This window comes from Pungitius pungitius, chromosome 5 (assembly GCF_949316345.1).
Source record: "Pungitius pungitius chromosome 5, fPunPun2.1, whole genome shotgun sequence".
NCBI lineage: Eukaryota > Metazoa > Chordata > Actinopteri > Perciformes > Gasterosteidae > Pungitius > Pungitius pungitius.
The window spans coordinates 317,648-330,844 of NC_084904.1; the positions used below are offsets into that span (position 1 = coordinate 317,648).

Sequence of the window (13,197 nt, forward strand, 5' to 3'; positions counted from 1 at the left end):
CAATACTGTTAAATACTGTTCACAATGTCAATCTGAAAGAATATGTTACTTTAGTGTAGACATTCTTGATAGATAATAGACTTTAATATAGATGTTTATTCATACAATCTGGAATCAAAATACAGACAAATTTCAGCATCTCTATTAGGGCCTCTAATTGATCTTAAAAAGACACTAGTGTGTGAGGCTCGTCAACCCAGCTTCTCACCAACAGAGCGTTTCCTTGATTTCATCCCTCAGGCGGGGAAGCCCTACTCAGCTGAAGATGGGAAACCTAAGATGTGACCTGTGAATGTCTCCATGGAAACCTCACGTGGAATCACACACGCCAGTGTATCTTCTGAATTTCCACCTAGACACAAAACCACACACACATCAGAAGATAATGCTGTTTCTCCACTGTTGTGAAAATTCTGAAGGTATGGTTTGCGAGTGAGTTGTCTTTTACATACTGTCAGAGTTATAACTGTCATGGTCAGATTGTTCCCCTCCTGGTCCCGCTTCTTCTTCTTCTTCTTCTTCTTCTTCTTCTTCCTTCTCTTCACTGACGCATAAAAGTGTAGTGAAACATTCAACCACCTCTTCTTCTGTCATGTTTTCTCCTGGGCAAAAATATGTCAACAATACATGAGCATTACATGTAGAAACTGAAACAGAGGATCAATATTTTCTCAATAATGTGACAGCAATACAGCCTAAAACAGAGAGAGAGAAATCCTGACTGAATAGCATGCACGTACCTCGAGCTTGTAGAAGTTTTACCAGTACACGTCTACGCAAAACAGGTTGTCCTGTGATATCAGGATCCCCAAGGATGTGAAAAGCTTGAACAAGCTGATTGCTGGAGATGCCTAAAGCTGGTCGATGATTGACATACAACTTGATTAACTCCTCCAGGTTGATGTCGGTCACATATTTTCCTGTTTCTGCGAACTTGCTGAACTGGACCTCATTATGCATATCTTCTATCTGGTAAGATATATATAAATATATATATTTTAAAATGTGTTAGCTTTAGAATTGCATTTTTGTAATAATTTTACTGTCAATTTAAATAACAATAATAGAAAAATGGTGCACACATTGTACCTCTTGCTCAGTAGGGAAGAAGGACAAAGCTCTCATCAGAGAGGGAACATCTGACAGGGAGATTTTGGTAGACACTTGTCGTTTCTCCATGGTGTCAGTGCCTTGATGCTGAACTTGGCAGTAATAAAAGAAATCCTCAATCTCCTAAAGACATAAAAGCTTTGATAAACAAAATGTGCACGTAGCAACCTGTAAAAAACACACAAATCATTTAATCTGGATGACACTACCTATCAGAGAATATGATGCATGCTTCTTTTAGGAAGTTAATTGAATAATCTGTAGCTGCCCACTTAACGCTCAGTCGTTGGACACAAGAACAACTTTGGACCAACCCTGTAGAATCTTCCGTCTCTTCCTCCCTCTAAAAGAGTGTAAAAGGGCACCAGGTCCTTCCCTCCCAGGGCTGCTGCCGCATTCAATGCACTGCGCTCACAAGAGATTCAATTAAAACGGTCACACAAAACGAACTTCCTCTCAGGTGGCGACTATGTAAACTCACTTCAGGCCTATCTCCCACGACAGTGCAGCGCAGTCAGACGTCCCCGCGGTGAAGACAAAGCGGCCGTCGTAGGAGCAGGCAACAGTGGACACTCCTGTTGGATGGCAGATCACAGCATTGGACTTGTAGGGGTTCCCATCCAGAGGCATCATCTGGAGACCCACCTGGATAAACAACACACTCTTAGGAGTCATTTAATATATCTAAATTATATTCAAGATCTAACATGCACTAGTCTTATATCCTTTTTGCCTGAAATGAACGATTGAACAACAAGCAACAGAGGAAAACGTTGTAAGAAATGAAGAGAGAAGCTTTTTCCCACAGGTTGTGCCGTTGGAGGTGTTGGCAACTGCAAGATGATCATCGATCAATCAGAAATAGAAACTTGTTTGCAGTTGTGACACCAGCCATTAAAACAGGATGAAAGATGAGCTGCTGCCAGCATACACGTAAAATACTAGAAACAGCACTGACCTTGTCCTCTGTGATGTATGCCAGGTAATATGAACCAGTTTCAGGTCCACTGCACTTGGGAAGGACCAGTGTTTTCTTAATGGGAGAGCCGTATGTTGGGCCAAGGAGAGTCTTTCTGCTTCCATAAAACACGTGTAATAAATCACTAAGTATTTGTGTGACAAAACTCGGGGGGGAAACATTTAAGGAACAAAAAGCGATCTTGTTCCAGCAGGTCACAGACCTGCACATCTTGGTAATGCTGTTGAAAAGCTTCATCTTGTACTGGTCTGTAGCCACGAGAAGGAATTGCTCTGTAGTAATTGGAGGGTACCAAGTCATGCCCGTTGGCACAGCGCTTTGCTCAATGCGCACCGAGCTCAGGATGACGAGCTCATTTAAATCACTGTTTTCCAGGTCATACTCCACCTATTCCCCACAGAGAGCTGTGTCACTCTATAGTATATAGACTAGAGTATATAGATATAGTATATAGCATAGTCCGGTCCATTTTGACCAAGCAGACTAACCAGCCGGCGGTCCAGTCCCAGTGAGAGCAGTCTTGGTTGTGTGCTGTCCAGATGGAGCCCAAACAGAAGGTCTCTGATGGGCTTGTAGTGGGAGTGGTATCTGCCCAAGTACGCCCATCGAGGAAGAGAGCCTTCATCAGTCTGCAAGCGGAACACCGTCACTGCTTTTCCTGCATCCTAAGAGTGAACAAGGTGAATGAAGCTACCGTGTCTGAGATTATAACAAAGCTACAGCACAGATGACAGCACAAACAGACTTGCTCACCGCAGTGGCAAGGTACTTTGAGTCTGAGGAGAAAGTAATGTGGTGGATGCAGTCTTCAGTGGAACGAAAACCTTCCTCTGGATCACTGTGTAAAGTGCTGGGATTCAGTATGTGAACCGCTCCACTTCCAAAGCCCACTGCCAGGTATGATCCTGGTCAGAGACAGAAAGGTTGCTGTGTACTTTGTACAATGTGGAGACTAAGTGATCATTCCTGCAGCAGCTGGGTGAGTGTGGGCTCACCTTGGGGGTCGAAAGCGACGCACTGAATCTGCTGCTCTGTCTCAAAGACCCTGCTGCAGAGGATGACTTTGTTGTCATAGTCCCACACTTTTAAAACCCCCCTTAGATTCCCCATGACCACAAGTGGCTGTTTGGGGTGGCAGGCCACTGCATGTATGGGCTCACTTTCCTTGTGTAGCAGGGTCTGAGGGATGCCGCTCTGTATATTCACGTGTACTACTTCGGAGGTGGCTGTGGACACAACAAAGTTCCTGCAGAAAAGAGACGTCAGCTTGTCGGCTAAAATGCACGTAACAGTGTAGACGTACTCGACAAAACAGATTGTGTGTCTTCTACCTCATCATTAATGGTTTCCCCTCTGGATTGTAGACATCGGGACAGGCCACTGCACACTCTTTGGAAAAGGAAATGGAAGCAATAGCATCCAGGTTGAAGTCGGTGTACCAAGTGAGCTTGAATTCTTCATTATAAAACTTGATGTGGCCTTGAGTGTCTCCCGTCACAGTAAATCTTGGATTTCAAACGGATAGAGAAGTCAAAATCAATTAATACATGACCCTTTTATTTTTTTAAAACAACAACATGAAGTTTTCTCTCCCTCCGTCTACCTGTCTGTTACAGTGAGAACAGTGATGGGATCTTTCTGAAGCTGGATTGTAGTTATGGGGCGGCTTTTGTTTGGAGCAACGTCTCTCATCACATCCCACACAACGATTGTGGCGGCCGCAGTCAGGGTCAGGATCCAAGGAGATCTCAAGTGAAACACAGACTGGCGCATGGAGCTGCGAGGCATCTCGGCAGTTTGGGAAGTGCCTGGAGAATTCTGAGCAAGAAATCATAGAAATTCAATGTTGACCAGTTGAAACCACTAATACACCAGTATGTCATCAAAGTAATTGCTACGAATTACAGAAACATCGATGACAATTTGATAGCATTTTCTACAACATTTTTATTATTCTCTGTTTTACCTTCTCAATATTCAGGGGAAAGTATTGCAGACTTCCTTTGGCCTGAAAAAAAAAGATCTCTGATTATTGCAAAACACATAAACTTAACACTCTATCTTTTGAGAAAAAATGAACTGCAGGACTTACTGTGTAAAATAGCAAATGGCTTCTACTGTTGCTGAGAAGTTGGGCACTATCATTTGGATTAAAACTGATGTAGTCCTGAAAAACAATACGACGTTTGAATGAATCTATGTACTTATGAAGTAAACAACGTTGGAGGTAAAAGTGACTTACTTGGAAACCATGGTTTGGATCCAGCTCCGTAAACCACAAAGGTTTATCTGTTTCATTTGTCCAATTCCAAATACACACACACTGTGCGAAGACCATCAAATGGTTAGTTGGGAACAGATGATTTTAGTGAAATCCAGTGTTTAATATTAACCATCAAAGATGTTTTTGTGAACTTGTTTTTGTACGGTTAAATTTAGACGGAGTGCTGTGTCAGTAAAAAGCACCCGTTCATGGCCTTCAAAATGTCTATTTCCTATTCATCATGAACCAGGACCAGAAAGATCATAAATGCGTTTGTATGTCGTTTTTCCTGGATTGTGGATTCACAATCTAGATTATCCAATTCTGTTTACTTGATTAAAAAATAAAAACCTTCTGGCGTACTCACTTGCTTTTCCTCAGCACCGAGAGTCACCAGATATTTTGTGTCACTTGAAAATGCCATCGCGCCGACACCTCCTCCTCTGTGGCAGTCGAACAATGTGTGCACAGGAATGCTGAAAGAGTCGTTCATTCTTGTTGTCACCATCAAAAGCAGACGTTATATACATAAAAAGCCTCCATGCAGAATCAAGAGCTACCCAGAGTAGGAGTCCCATATCACCACTGTGCTTTTGGGCCCCTGGTCTGCTGATGCAATCCAGCGTCTGTCGTCACTTACACACATGCATGAGATTGGGCAGCAGTGACCCTGAGAAGATTGATTATATACATTAGGCTTTTTAAATCAACACTGCAACCTGAAAGCTGAAGATGTGTGTACCTGAAGTATGTGCTGGGATGTTGTTGTGTGATTGTAGATGACCCCAACATGAGCTGCACCATAGAGGACCACCAGCTGATCGTGGTCTTGCATGTTGAAGGCAGACAGAGCAGGATTCATCCCAAATACCCATTCTGGAGACTGAATAAAGAGGGTTTCTAATGAGCCTTTTATTTATGGTGAATATTTTTTATTGAAACCTTCTCGACTGCAAGTGCAGGAAGTCCATATACAAAGAGTACTAAGTTTGTTAAAGACATGCTTACCAGGGCATGTGTAGCAGTGTGAGTCATCCTCTTCTGGAGGAGCGTGTCTCTGGTTGCTGTGAACACCTGAGATTTCACGGTCTTCTCTTCTCTGACTTCAGAATCTGACATCACGTTTCACCGCTTCACGTCTTACGAATCTTTGTTTGCAGTTGATTCTTAAAGCTTCATCCTTTTTCTTTTCTGTCGACGTCTCTCCGAATGGAAAAGTTAGCAAACGCAAGCTAACGGCAGTCAGCCTGAGTTAGCCTAAAGAGCAAAGTTAGGATACAACACATAACGGTAAATATGGCGAATAAATCAACTGATAACAAATGACCACAATATCAGCCGTCAAATGAGTTATTTCATTTAGTATAGCTAACGTTAGGTATGATTACATTAAAAGACACTACTACCTCTGTCATTCAGCCAGCTCCGGCGAAGCGTCGCGTTGCCTAGTTACCGTTGACAGAGTGGACGACTGACCTTTAGACTAAATTACACATTTAAGCTTAAATGCGTTTTCAGAATTAATGTAGAGCAGGTATGAGCAGCAGCAACGGCTACCAAGGACAACATGCAAGAGGTAGTGACATGAAAAAGCACTTATTCTTTGTTGTTACAGAAGTATAAACACATAAACACAGTTCCTTTTAAATATTCATTGAATTGTTTAATTACATTTTACTTTAGGGTGGTTTGATCAATTCGAAACGTACACCTTGTATTTATTACACAAGCATGATGACTTCATCATTATTAAGTTATATTTGTTCCTCTTCATGTTCGTTACTCTGTTTTGAAAGTATTTGACGGAAAAGCCATTAATGACCCTGACCAAAAAACACTTGATTTAAATGCTAAAAATATTAAATTATGTTTTATCTCGTAGTAGTTGATGACTTAGATTTCGGGCTAGCGACAGATTCATCTATCTGGACAAAACTTGTGAGAGGTCCTCTCAAATGGTTTATCATTTGCTTTCAGAATAACAACGTATTAATTCAGAGATCCTCAGGTGGAAACGGAATATTGACAATTCCTATCACCCTCTGTATATTCCCCGTGAAGCCAATTAAAAAAATAGCTTGAGCGTCATCCCTTCTCCCCTTCTCTCCCTTCAGTTTGGTCGTTTTATTATGAAAGAATGTAACGAGTAATTTTATGTTCACTGAACTGTCAAATTTACTTGGTTGTAGTTCCTCGCTGTGACCACATGAGGGCAATACATACATGCTATTCAAAATACCGTAAAGACGGGAAAACTAAACATTTACACCGCATTGTCAAAAGCTACTTTTTAAACTCAAACGGTTAATCAACGGTACAACGTCCTGTGCAACATTAAAAGGTAATCAGAATGAATAAATAGCACCTACAGACAGTCGTGTGGTTACACATTGGGACCACACGAGGGCAATAGTTTCCCTCGTGCCATCATGCCTCAAACCATGAATACTTCCGGTAAGGACATTCTACGTGGTAAATGTATTTAACATACAAACTGCTATTAAAAAGGATTGACTTATGGGATTTGCTATGTTATGCTAGAGGGATGTGTGTATGTGTTGGACTTGGCCTGTTAAAGTGGGGAATCATTTTTGTAACTTAAAATTTTACCGTAATGCCTTTACTTTGAAAGGTCAAATTCTGTGTTGATCATTACTTCCACCTTACAATTTGTTTTAACAGTACTTTCCGGTTGCACAGGTTCGAGAGCTGCGATTTTTCTCTGCGTTTTCGGTCAAGACGGCGAGCTCTGTTGCGTGTGTGATACTGTTTCAGACTTCAGTAACAACAACTAAATTACCGAGTTCCTGAGGATTGTTGTTCTCATCGTACGATACAAGTTATGAAGAGTTCGTGAAGAGGACAAATTAAATAAAAACACTCCGACGAGGAAGCGGCCAACGTTATGATTTCAACAGCTGACAGGTGAGCAGACATTTCTCTGACTTTATCCTCTCTGAACAGTATCCACCAGTTGACTTAACGTTAGTTGTACACTTTGTGTAAAGTCGTCAGCTAATCCACTCAACGCTAGCTAACATTAGCCCGCGGTTCTTAACTCCCAACAACAGCTGACGGTCATCTGACGAGCTCCTCACACGCATATGACGTTTAACCCTCGATGACGTGGAGGATCGGGTCTGAATAACATGTAATAAAAAGTTATTATATCAAAGAGTTATTTGATTAGTTATTTATACAGGTCCTCACCAGCAACTCAAGGCAAATCCCTTTTTCCTACACACACACATTTATAATGTTCAATTCTCTACTGTTTTTTTTTTTTTGTTGCTATTATAAGTTCAACCTTTACTTTTTATTGACAACAATCTCAACTGACGTCAGTTTAAGCATGATGCCATTTTGTGTCCCCTTTATGACAACACGTTTACAAATCATCCAGTTTTAAGCATTTCTTAATAGATATTTTTTAGTCTACCTCTGGTTCTCCGTTGAAAGCATGAGGAGGCCTGGGGTCATGTACCAAGTTCAGCACAACCTTTAGCCACTAAACTGGTGACATTTGGGTCCCTGCAGTCACTAAAGCAGGAAATAGCAATCCGAGGCATTATATTGGAAATACGAAGTATGTGAACATGTTGTTGTTGGGTCTAAATACGAACGTTCTGTCCAAATAGGTGTGAGTAGTATCTAGAAGAACTCAACGATGTGGACCGATAAACAACGGGGGATCCGAGTGTCTCAGAAGGAGCTGCTCTGCAAGAACGCCTGCGGCTATTATGGAAACCCAGCGTGGCAGGGCTTCTGCTCCAAGTGCTGGAGAGAGACGGCCCGACCAGCTGCCGCCTCCAGGCAGGACGCGAGGTAGACGCGCTCTGTGTAAAAGTCGTTCAGACTGACAGGAACGTCTGTTCTGATTTTTATGCCTGATGTTGTCCCTCTTTGTAGTCCGGCCAGTGATGGAACTCCGCTCACCTTCTCCAAATTTGAGGAGAAGAAAAGCACTGAAAAAGGTCGTCGAATCAACACAATGAGGAGACTCTTCTGGGGCACCCCATCACCTCCCAAACCTCAAGGTGTTGTTAATGCATTCATGTAATGAACACAAAATCCAATAAATGTATTTTGTTTTTTTTATTGATCTTGAACAACAATAACATAGCCTGTTGTCCCGTTTCAGAGTCCTTTGAACGGCATGCCAATGTGTTGAAACCTTATCAAAGCCTCGAGCCCGGAGACTTCACGGGTTTCCTAAAGATACTGAAGAGCCCTTCCTCCCAGCGCCTGCAGTCTCGATGTACAGCGTTCCTCAACACAATGGAGGCTTACCATGTAATTATCGGTTAACATATAGCTCTGTTTCTCTCATAGCATTTTAATTAACTTTTTGATCACGCGTATAATCTTTTTTACAGGACCTGCCGGTACAGAAGCAGTCAGATCATGTGCAGGATTTCTTCCAGTCTTTTGCTGATTATTTTAGCAGTGAGTACAGATGAGTTCAACACCTCTTGGCCAGGTTATTCTGAACATTTATTTATTTATTTATTTATTTCATTTTTTTCCAGCTTTACCAGAGGCTCAGGTCACTCGCATAATGGAGCATGTAGAGAAGTTAATAATGACACGGTTGCACAAATGGGTCTTCTGCCATGACAGCTGCGATGATGAACAGAAGGACCTCGCTCTCCAGAGGCGGATACGGTAATCCATAAATACGGATATATAAATATGCAGTTCTGAGTTGTATTTGATGGAACCCTTGGATTTAAAGCCCCATTTGACAATGATGTCCTCACCTTGCAGATCTTTGAACTGGATTACTCCCCAGATGCTCAGCGTACCTTTCCCTGATAAAAAGACTGAAGTCACCGGCGACCCCTTTCTGCCTGCTATAACGGGTAATTCACCAATGTAATACTGAAAGGAATCATTTGTCATTTCAAATATATATATATATATATATAATATTGTTCTAAGAATCATGAAAAGGACTTGACGTTTTGTTCTGCCCTCTGTTTCCTTTCCTTTTTTTCAACAGCTATAATTGAAATGGATGCTAAACGAGCGCCTCAGGACAAACTTGCATGTGTCTCTAAATGCAGCCAGCATGTCTTCGAAGCGCTCTCCACCTCCAACAGTGAGCCGGCTAATGCTGACGACTTCCTGTCGGCTTTGGTTTATGTGGTGCTGAAGGCCAATCCTCCTCGCTTACACTCCAACATGCAATATGTCATTCGTTTCGGTCTCCCTCACAGTCTGATGGCAGGAGAGAGCGGCTATTATTTCACCAATCTGGTGAGTTTATTGCAGAGTTGCTTATCCGGCGTACCACAGGGTGCTGCTGTGTGGCAGTTGATCACTCATGCCCTTCCCCACGTCCTCTCTTTCAGTCTTGTGCAGTGGCCTTCATCGATAAGCTGGATGGACCAGCTCTCAACCTCAGTCCAGCGGAGTTTGAGGGCTACATGCTGCGTCAGCGTGCTCCCACTGAAGGAAAGAGGCAGCAGGTTGATAGCGACACGCAACATCTGTTGGAAGAACTCCAAGGCCGACAGGAGAAGCTGGACCAAGGGATGGATGCTCTCAATCTGCAGCTACAGCACTGGGTCAAAGCGGTTCACTCACAGCTGGATGAGGCGACAGCCCAGTTTGCTGTGGTGCAGAAGGAGATAGCAGCTCAGGGCGAGCTCTCGCAGGTTTTTCCATCCTCATCTCATAATGCATCACCTCAAGAGGACAACAAAGACGAGTCTGTTCTGGTCCTTACCGATCAACGTGCTGGAACACAAGATACAGACTGTTAGCTTTATTAACACAAACGCCAGACCTGGTACAGGACTTCTTCTTTTTTTTAAAAATCATCAGCACTCATTTTTGTCGGCTTTAAAACAAAGGCAGTTTTATATTCCAGTGTCCCACTTTAATACATTCCAGTGCCATGAAGCTGCAATTTGTTCTCCAGTTGGACATGAAGGAAAAGGTCTTGAAGGAAAACGTTTTGCATTCGTTATCACAGAGGTCTATTAACGACTTTGATGCATATTTGCACTTGTATCCTGTTTCAGGATGAAGGCCCTTAGAAATGCATTCCAATTTATAAAAACAAATACCCCAGCACAGCTCAGGATGCATACACAGCACTTGGGGAAAATAAAAAACTTACTGCTTATTTAGTATTGACTTTCTTATAAATACCAATGTGCCTCTATGTAAAATGCTGTGAAATGAAAAAAGACATGCTACAGGTGAAAATGTTAGATGTAGACCACTACAAGTCAAGTGGGTTATTGAGTTTCAGAGCTGAGGATCTGTTCTAAACATGCTGCATTGAAGATAAAACGTGTCAACAGTTTTTGCCATCTGTGTTTGTGTACTGATGGTGTTTATTGTTTACAGCTTAAAGTTTAAAAAATGTATGAAAGTTTGTATGTTCTGATCAATTATTGTATCCAATATTAAAAATTACTATTATTTGCTCTAATAGGTGTTAGTGGGTTTTTTTTATTTATAAAATGTTATAGAAAACAAACTGTTTACAGCTACCCTTTTTTATTTTCTTGGTTGCAAATAGGACTCAATTATTAAAATACTCTGTTAAATACTTGACTGAAGCTTTGTGTCAAAAGCTTTTAATATGACATGTTTGTCTCCCTAAAGACTCACTGAGCATACTCTATTAGTGTGTTCCTGGTACCGGCCAGCAGGGGGCGGTGACGTGCAGTTGAGGGGAAACCCCTCCACAAAGAAGACGACCGATGACGTCGAACGTTAGAACCCGGATGTGAGTTCAACCATGAAGATGACGGGCGAAAACAGTGCTGGAGAGTTGAAAATAACAATGGAAGATGTTAAAAACCTCGTTAAAAAGAAAGATGAAATCGAGGAACAGATAAAGGCTTATTACGACGTTTTGGCAGACGTGAGTTTTTTTTATTGGGACACTCAAAGCAAAACCGAGAACGTTAGTTCATAACGAGCTAAACATGCCTCTCTTTGACGTTATCAATCCTTTACGTCCACAGCAAGGTGTTGGAGTCGAAGGCCCGCTGGTGGACGCAGAGGGCTTCCCCCGAGCAGATGTTAATGTGTACCACGTCAGGACAGCAAGACACAGTATCTCGTGTAAGCAGCGGCGTGGGGTTGTTTTGGTGTTTTTCTGACAGCAGGGGGCATCGATCACTCAACCAGCAACCCACCTGAAAGTTACATAAAAGTACGCTGTTTAATGTTTAGCTGTACTAAATAATCGCCCAATAACAATCTTCTCATTCATAGCGGTGTATAGATTTCCATCATAGTATTTGTGACACCCAACTGCAGCATTTGCAACATTAAACGATTTTAAGGTAATTTCTTTACATACATTTAAACGTTTGTCAACACATACTTTCAGGAGACTACATATTATAATGCCAATTAATCAAGTTCGCACTGATACTGATGGGACATTTTAGGATGATTCCAGCCTATATTTACAGTATAAAATATAGTATGTCAACACGTACATTTTAGACCTAGTGCTTATTGCTTTGATCGTGTCTTGTAGGCCTGCAGAACGATCACAAGGCCATCATGGAGGAGATCGAAGAGGCCCTACACAAGCTGCATGCTGGGGAGAAGGCCAAGCGGGGAAGAGATGAGGCAGGAGCCCAGGAGGAGGCGATGGAGCAGCAGGTCACTCTTCCCCCTCCCTTTGCACGGGTGGATGCTGTGACGCAAGGCTCACCCGCCTGTGGAGCTGTGAGTGACGCGTCAAATATGCTTTTGTGTCGGGTTCAGACTTAAGTCAACCTCATCTCAGTTTTGTTCTAGAGATAATAGTATATTGCCTGTTTCTTTCAAAAGGGTCTCAGGGTTGGTGATGAACTCATTGAGTTTGGTTCTGTGAACACGGAGAACTTTCAGAACCTCCAGAATATCGCTTCTGTGGTTCAACACAGTGAGGGTGTAAGTTCCTGACACCATTTACACTTCATCAGACTTTTGTTTTGAGTAAACATTCTGGTATCACTTTTATATCCTTTTTTTGTATCCTACCATAGGTTACTTTTTGTATCACACACTAACTAACTGCATTATCATGTCCTTTTAAAGAAACCATTAAGTGTCACAGTGATCCGGGATGGCAAGAAGGCCCAGATGAGCCTGACTCCTCAGCGATGGTCGGGCAGAGGTCTGCTGGGGTGAGTGCTACAGAAACAATACAAGTCGTGTGTATGGATCGTCACATATTCATAACTTAAATCTAGTGGATGAGCTGATAGTTATAAACATAGCTAGGAAGAACACAGAAACAAAGCTGCAGAAAAGCTCTAAAGGGGCTAGTTGAATGTTTCTCTTGCATGTATAATTTGACCAACAGCATTATTTGAATAAATACACCACATGAGATGCATCATTGGAAGGTGTGAAGTTGGGTCACATCAATCACTAGTCTTTCCTTGTTTTCTTCAGATGCAACATTGTTCCAATCCATCGATGATCAACATGACATGCAGAATTTTGTTCTTTCTTGTGTTATCGCTGGGTGGTTTGAAACTGACTTTCTACACACAAATATCCACCGGTCTCAATATCTCAATCCAAACTGGTACCTTTTTCTTTATATAAAGGCAGCCTTCAAGATGGTAGAGATGAAAATAAAGTGTTAAAAGTACTTCTGTTGAAGAGGCTGTGATGCATTTATTGAATGATAGCTGATCAAGCAATGCTTTATTAAAATACAACTACTAAAACCTTCCATGTTAAAAAAAGTAAAAATGTAACATGTAAATAAAAGGCAATGTTTGCATTGAGTTAACACTTGTCGCAGCACCATAGATTCATGCTGTAAATTTCAACTTTGACAAATAATTAACTTTGCTACAATAAAGCCTAATTT

At 41.8% G+C, this 13,197-nt stretch overlaps 3 protein-coding genes across 4 annotated transcripts; 2 read left to right on the forward strand and 1 right to left on the reverse strand.

Moving 5' to 3' along the window:
- Positions 1 to 140: 140 nt before the first annotated feature.
- Positions 141 to 5,821, reverse strand: cfap251 (cilia and flagella associated protein 251). Its single transcript, XM_037481426.2, has 21 exons — positions 5,759 to 5,821; positions 5,361 to 5,609; positions 5,095 to 5,235; positions 4,913 to 5,022; positions 4,720 to 4,828; positions 4,332 to 4,412; positions 4,182 to 4,256; positions 4,056 to 4,097; positions 3,693 to 3,907; positions 3,421 to 3,594; positions 3,085 to 3,335; positions 2,843 to 2,994; positions 2,578 to 2,754; positions 2,292 to 2,476; positions 2,069 to 2,183; positions 1,592 to 1,755; positions 1,425 to 1,515; positions 1,090 to 1,233; positions 741 to 969; positions 453 to 602; positions 141 to 352 (listed from the first exon to the last, which is right to left on the reverse strand). Exons 2-21 carry the CDS (start codon positions 5,469 to 5,471, stop codon positions 252 to 254), a joined length of 2,817 nt encoding a protein of 938 aa, XP_037337323.2. The 5' UTR covers positions 5,472 to 5,609; positions 5,759 to 5,821; the 3' UTR covers positions 141 to 251.
- A 961-nt stretch (positions 5,822 to 6,782) lies between these two features.
- LOC119225592 (rab5 GDP/GTP exchange factor-like) lies at positions 6,783 to 10,163 on the forward strand. Of its 2 annotated transcripts, XM_037483564.2 has the most exons (10): positions 6,783 to 6,806; positions 7,053 to 7,277; positions 7,991 to 8,177; positions 8,262 to 8,389; positions 8,494 to 8,645; positions 8,729 to 8,798; positions 8,882 to 9,017; positions 9,120 to 9,214; positions 9,355 to 9,611; positions 9,707 to 10,163. In XM_037483564.2, the coding sequence occupies exons 3-10, from the start codon at positions 8,020 to 8,022 to the stop codon at positions 10,118 to 10,120; spliced, it is 1,410 nt and encodes a 469-aa protein (XP_037339461.2). In that variant the 5' UTR covers positions 6,783 to 6,806; positions 7,053 to 7,277; positions 7,991 to 8,019; the 3' UTR covers positions 10,121 to 10,163. The 2 variants fall into 2 exon arrangements, with proteins under 2 accessions (XP_037339461.2, XP_062418373.1); XM_062562389.1 differs by lacking the exon at positions 6,783 to 6,806 and having other exon boundaries at positions 6,998 to 7,277.
- A 910-nt stretch (positions 10,164 to 11,073) lies between these two features.
- Positions 11,074 to 12,972, forward strand: psmd9 (proteasome 26S subunit, non-ATPase 9). The gene is made up of 6 exons (XM_037483043.2): positions 11,074 to 11,235; positions 11,339 to 11,438; positions 11,863 to 12,056; positions 12,162 to 12,263; positions 12,411 to 12,499; positions 12,771 to 12,972. Exons 1-6 carry the CDS (start codon positions 11,110 to 11,112, stop codon positions 12,796 to 12,798), a joined length of 639 nt encoding a protein of 212 aa, XP_037338940.2. The 5' UTR covers positions 11,074 to 11,109; the 3' UTR covers positions 12,799 to 12,972.
- The last annotated feature ends 225 nt before the right edge of the window (positions 12,973 to 13,197 follow it).

Bases quoted from the DNA above. Each gene is read 5' to 3' on its own strand.
- LOC119225592 (XM_037483564.2), top strand. From the start codon at position 8,020: ATGTGGACCGATAAACAACGGGGGATCCGAGTGTCTCAGAAGGAGCTG. The intron at 8,178-8,261 runs GTAGACGCGCTC...CCCTCTTTGTAG, and splicing joins GCCTCCAGGCAGGACGCGAG to TCCGGCCAGTGATGGAACTC. The intron at 9,215-9,354 runs GTAATTCACCAA...TTTTTTCAACAG, and splicing joins CTTTCTGCCTGCTATAACGG to CTATAATTGAAATGGATGCT.
- cfap251 (XM_037481426.2), bottom strand. From the start codon at position 5,471: ATGTCAGATTCTGAAGTCAGAGAAGAGAAGACCGTGAAATCTCAGGTG. The intron at 4,829-4,912 runs GTAGCTCTTGAT...CGACTCTTTCAG, and splicing joins ATATGGGACTCCTACTCTGG to CATTCCTGTGCACACATTGT. The intron at 353-452 runs GTATGTAAAAGA...TTTTGTGTCTAG, and splicing joins TGACAGTTATAACTCTGACA to GTGGAAATTCAGAAGATACA.
- psmd9 (XM_037483043.2), top strand. From the start codon at position 11,110: ATGAAGATGACGGGCGAAAACAGTGCTGGAGAGTTGAAAATAACAATG. The intron at 11,236-11,338 runs GTGAGTTTTTTT...TTACGTCCACAG, and splicing joins ATTACGACGTTTTGGCAGAC to CAAGGTGTTGGAGTCGAAGG. The intron at 12,057-12,161 runs GTGAGTGACGCG...TTCTTTCAAAAG, and splicing joins GCTCACCCGCCTGTGGAGCT to GGTCTCAGGGTTGGTGATGA.